This window comes from Crocodylus porosus, unplaced genomic scaffold (assembly GCF_001723895.1).
Source record: "Crocodylus porosus isolate Cpor-Errol unplaced genomic scaffold, CroPor_comp1, whole genome shotgun sequence".
NCBI lineage: Eukaryota > Metazoa > Chordata > Crocodylia > Crocodylidae > Crocodylus > Crocodylus porosus.
The window spans coordinates 26,863,948-26,869,459 of NW_017728918.1; the positions used below are offsets into that span (position 1 = coordinate 26,863,948).

The 5,512-nt window shown below is 41.7% G+C and overlaps 1 protein-coding gene across 3 annotated transcripts in view; it reads right to left on the reverse strand.

Annotated features, from left to right (window-relative positions):
* Positions 1-5,512, reverse strand: part of ASAP2 (ArfGAP with SH3 domain, ankyrin repeat and PH domain 2) — a 112,817-nt gene that overhangs the window by 28,520 nt on the left and 78,785 nt on the right. For all 3 annotated transcript variants that reach the window (XM_019537417.1, XM_019537418.1, XM_019537416.1), the window contains 3 exons: positions 4,955-5,088; positions 4,263-4,357; positions 31-220 (listed from right to left, as the gene is read on the reverse strand). In XM_019537417.1, coding sequence (XP_019392962.1) covers positions 31-220; positions 4,263-4,357; positions 4,955-5,088 — 419 coding nt within the window. The remainder of the gene's footprint in view (positions 1-30; positions 221-4,262; positions 4,358-4,954; positions 5,089-5,512) is intronic.

Consider the following 5,512-nt stretch of genomic DNA (forward strand, 5'->3'; position numbering starts at 1 on the left):
AAAAAAAAAAAAAAAAAGCATCACTCTTACATGTCCATTGGCTAGTGGAATTTTTTCTGTCAGATCCACACCATCAGCATATACTTGAACCAATCCAAAAATATCTCTCGTTTTGACTGCTTCACAAAGAGCATGCAGTTTAGCTGCATTGTCAGCATGCTTCTTCCTTGCATATTTTCTCTCAATATACTTGGCAGTAATATAATCTTTTCTTGCATTCCTGAAATTAAACATAATTTACTTTTAAACATTTTAACAGGATATATTCCAGAGTTACCAACTGTCTACACATTTAAGAACAGCCAGTAAAAATTCAGGTCAAATATGCCCATCTAAAATCCATAAAAAAGATTCAGCCATCCATAAAAGTCACCAAGCAACCAGAGCTTGATTGTAGCTCTGTGGTCAAAAAGAAGCTGAAGGCAAGCTGATGTACAGACAGAGCACAGCTGAATCACCTGGTATCTGAAAAGGAGTGCTGCACCCTAAAGGGAACCTTCTCTCAGGGCTTTGTAGACCACAGGTGGGCAATTATTTGGGCCCCCATGTGCCACATAGGGAGTTTTGCTGAGCTGTGCCAGCTCCCTCCCACACAATAACTCACCAAAACTCCCTTTGTGGGATGGGGCTGCAGGTGGGCAGGGAGTGGTGTTCAGAAGCGGTGTTCAGGAACAGGATGTGTGGGGTGAGGCCAGGATCACAGGGTGGGCTCGCAAAGCAGTGACAGCATGGGGCTGGGGCCCAGGGCAGAGCTGCAATCTACTGCCTGCATGCCCCTGTGATGGGCGCTGGTTCCACAGGCAGGGGCATGTAGGGAGTGGACTGCAGCTCTACCCTGGGCCCTGGCCTTGCACTGTCACTGCCCTGTGATCCCAGGGTCTCCTTGGCTCAAACCACCCCTTTCACTCCTGGATGCCACACCCTGCCAGCCCCATCCCAGTTGCCTGGCCGAGCGCCCTGCCCACACAGGACCCAGGCAGTCTCCGTGGAGACCCCGGGTTCACAGGGCAGAAAAAGCATGAGGCTGCGACCAGGGCAGAGCCACAATGTGCTCCCCACAAATCCCAGCCCGCAGAACCAGGGCTCTGCTCTAGCCCCACGGGGGTGGGGAACTGCGTCCAGAGCAGTCTTGGGGTGGTGATCATGGCTCTGCCCCAGCCCTGCATTGTCCAGTTTCTGAACACCTCTGCCCACAGAACCCACCTTTGCTCCAGGCCCCAACCCCACACTGTAACCGCCCCATAATTCTGGGTGCTCCCAGGCCCTGCCTGCTCATCTTGCTCTGAGTTGCTGCTCCCCACCAGCTCATGGTCCCATCCCAGCTGCCCTGCTTGCACGGGTCCTGCCCCAGGCAGTGGGTTCAGGGCAGATGGGCTGGGATGCCTGGGCAGTGGGGCTGGGTCTGGCAGCAGCAGCCAGAAAAAAACATTGCCACAGGGGTTACCAGGAAAAGGAGTATGGCTACCACACTGCCCTAGCCCTGCTGCATGCCTGGGCCAGGCAGGACTGAGGGACTCACCATGAGCCAGACAAAATTCCTGTGGCCCAGATCCAGCCCAAGGACTGTATTCAGGTCATGTGCTGCTGCTGTGCACTGCACCTGTAATGCTGGTGGGTCACAGGTAGATTTTTTGGGGGTCTGTGCTAAGGCAGGGAGGATTGAAGGGCAGTACAGTTCAAGATATAGTTGGGGACATGATAGTGTGGGGGTGAATAGAGGACCCCTGGGGTGGGGGCAGCATGGTGTAAAACTATTGCTAATGTCAAGCAGTATTGCCAACCCATATACATACACACACACACACACACACACACACACACGCACAAACTTTTTACTGATACTTTTCACTATTGTTGGTGATACACCTCAAAATTTGAAGTCAGCCTTTTTAACTAGTGCCTAGCAGTAGGTACCAGGGCCTGGCAGAAGAGTTGCATTTACATTATGTAAAACACATCCATGAAACCATGGTTGATTGTCAGTTAAAAAAAAAAAAAAAAAAGCCTTGGGTTCGCAACTCTGATATCGACAGATACATATTACACATACATGAACAGGACAATCTATTTGACAAAAACCTCTCCTCTGGGGAATCTACAAAACTGTGGGGAAGGTTTATGTGTCACATTCATTGGGATACTTTCCACTTCTCACATCTACATATTAACTATGCAGTCTCAAACTTTCACATATGGCAAACTGAATATCCACTATCCTTAAGGACAGGAAAAAAAATACAAGATTTGGAAATGGCTTCACTTCCTTTGAAACCCTGGGCTGAAACTCAGCTCATGACTACATAAATTTTAGGTTTAGGGGCTCACTGAAGATTACAATTTTGATTTTCTTCATTAGCACTTACACATGCTCATTCAGGGGAAAAGCCAAAACACTTAAAATCATGTGCAGACTAATCAGACCGTGGATACAGATTTGTAGCAGATCCTGCACTTCCTCCCTATTTTCCACAGTCAGAACACCTGGTCACAGAGTTGGTAGACCCTTAGAATCAATCCCAGCTTTACAGTCAACCCTTCTAATCTGATAGGTAAACTGTCACAATTTGCTACGGCTATATACTGGGAACAAATTCCTACCCCCTCTCCCTACCAGAACAAAGTAGGAGCAGGAGCCTCTCATAGGCATAATTCATTTCTTGTGCTGAGGCTGAAGTGGCGCAGGTACATACTCCCCCACAGAGATCACTTGTTACAAAGATAATCTGCTCCTGAGATACCTCTGATAATGGGAGTAACAAAAATCAATTAAACAGTGTAGATATGCAAACCATATTACTTAAAATAGAGAGTATTCTTTAATTTTTTTTTAACTGTGTACTCTTTTAACCTTCCACTTTCAGTCAATCTATTCAAACAACTTGTAAATTAAAAACTAAATGCTGAGATCAGTGTTACAAGTTTCTCAGCTCATGAAAACAGATTTAAATAGCATGGAATTTGACAGACAAATGAAGGGACAAATACAAACATTATTTCTGCACCAAATTTAAAACACTCATTTATGCTTTTACTCTAGAAGTTTCTATATTCCATTGTTTACACATTATTAAGCTCTAAGTCAATTGTTTTTTTTAATTTACTTCTCAAGAATGATTCAATATAGAGGACCTGCTACAGATTACTGAATGACCTAGGTCAATCAAATCAAGTGTGCCTTATTCACAGCTGGTTTTCCTGGTTTTATTCTTCCCACGTCTTCCAGCTGTTGAAGGAGCAGGAAGCCTATATGCATCAAAATCCTCTCTTTTAAAGAGAGCTGCATTTTGTTTACCATATTTCTTTTCTTTTACTATGCAAATCTTCTCTGTTACAACTGAGAATCTCTCACAGGGCTATTTTTAGCATAACCGATGAATGTATATTCTTAACTCTTTGTAGACAGTAATTTCAGTTACAATTCCCAAGTTAAAATAGATTTATATGCTTCTGCATAAGCAATATTTTACTTTAATTCAGCACATCATTCTACTCATCCCACCCACCTGAAAAGACGTTCTGGTGTTTTGTACATCTCTCAGAAGATTTAGTTTGGTTGATGATCTGTGTATCATAAAATTCCATTTCCAAAACAACAGTAAAAAGCCTTTTACTTAGACAACAAAAAAAGATAGATTTGTTCCTGTATTTATTTTTTATTATGTTGCACCTTTCTAAATCACCAAACTAAATAGGTAAGAAATTAAGCATTAGACTGAAAAAACTGATTTAGCAGTTTTTCCTCTACTGCTACCTGAATATTAAGTAGGGGGCTAGGCATAGAGCTAGGTGGGCAGCTCACTGCTATCTTGCCAGTATAGGTTTGAGCTCTCAAAGAGCTCCCAGGATTATTTTTTTCCTCTATCAACCCACAAAGCAAGTTGTTAAGCACTCTCAACTCCAGCTGATATCACTAGGTGTTGGTGGATGCTCAATTCCTCTTATGCATCTGGGATCCTGCCTTCTAGTTTCTTTTGGTATTTAAGAGCACAGGTAATGACTGGGCTGCATGCCCTGGGGACTTCAACATCCTGAATAAGTCAACGTTCATTTGTCCCACAAGGTCCAGACTCAAAAGGTGTAGTGGAAACAGTTAGTAACATGTAATTTTCACTGTTGGAGAACAGGAAAATGAGATACACATCCACTTTATTGATCGTTAAGGCATCAAAAAGCCTTTGGTAACTGGTTTTGTGATAAAAAAATAATAAAGGTGTGGAACAAACATATAATCAACACAGATCAAATAGTGGCTCTATACTTACATGTCACTGCTTGGATTAGGTTTGACAGTCTCATCAGCCGGCAGACAAAATTCCATGATCTCATTAAACCCAGCATTTCCAATATTTTTGGCAAGCTGTTAAAAGTAAAATATCTACATCTCAGACAAACTTGTTCAGCTACTAGGTATGTACACTGTAGTAGTAAATACAAGAGAAACTGAAATCTTTTGGGGTTCCGATTCCTTATATTTCTATATGATTGTGTGACTATGATCAAATTAAACGGCCCCTCTCTGCCCTCATTTTCACATCTTTAAAACAGATACAATGCCTCCTCTTCTTTCCTGAGTTATGAAATACTTTAAAATTCTCCTCTCAAAAATGCTACACAGGTAAGAGGTAAACAGCTGCAAAACATTTTAATTGATCACTTGAAAGGCATATTTAAGTGCCAAATACTTCGCAGTTCATTAAAAAAAGCAATCTACTTCATGGAAAGCCTTGCTAAATGCCAAAAACCATGAAACCTGTACTCATACAGATAATAACGTCAGACAAAGTAATTTTTCAAAAACACAATATTTTTCCCATTTGAGAAAAGCAGTTTTCCTTGCTTCTATTTATCATCCAGAGGTAACTTCAAAGGATGAAAAAATTAAAATAACAAAAATACACATGCAACAGAAGCCATTACTTTCTCAGATTGCTTTTAAATACAAACATTTATTTACCAAAAGTTCAGATGTTCCCAGCACATCTAAAGTTAGTGACTGCATCCTGGAATAGTGAACACCAAGTTCCCTGTGAATTCCTGAACATTCAATACAAGTAAGAATTCCCAAATTTGTTGAGAGCCAGGTAGGATCTGACAGAAGAAACGATACCACAGAATTAAGGTTTGATCAGGTAATGATTACACTTTAAAGATTATTAATATGGAAATGAAATTCAGTAAGTGGAAGATTCTTGTGCATAAACTTTAACATTTCAGTTTTTATGACTTCTAAATTTAGATTTGTTGACAAATCTGAAACAGATCTTTGACAGTGAAAGAAGCAAAAAATGTGAAAGTTAGGATTTTAAATTATTTGGGACTATGTTCTTTGGCCCCTCAATGAGATCGCTCACATTTGTACAACTGCTACTTTGCCTCTGCTTGAGTGGATGCTATATTAGTGCATAACTGGACTACATTCCCAGTCAGTCGGGGCCTCTGAGTGCTACTGTCACAAACAGGCCAGGGAGGTATGGCATTATTTTTGTCATCTTAATACAGATTTTAGTCTAAG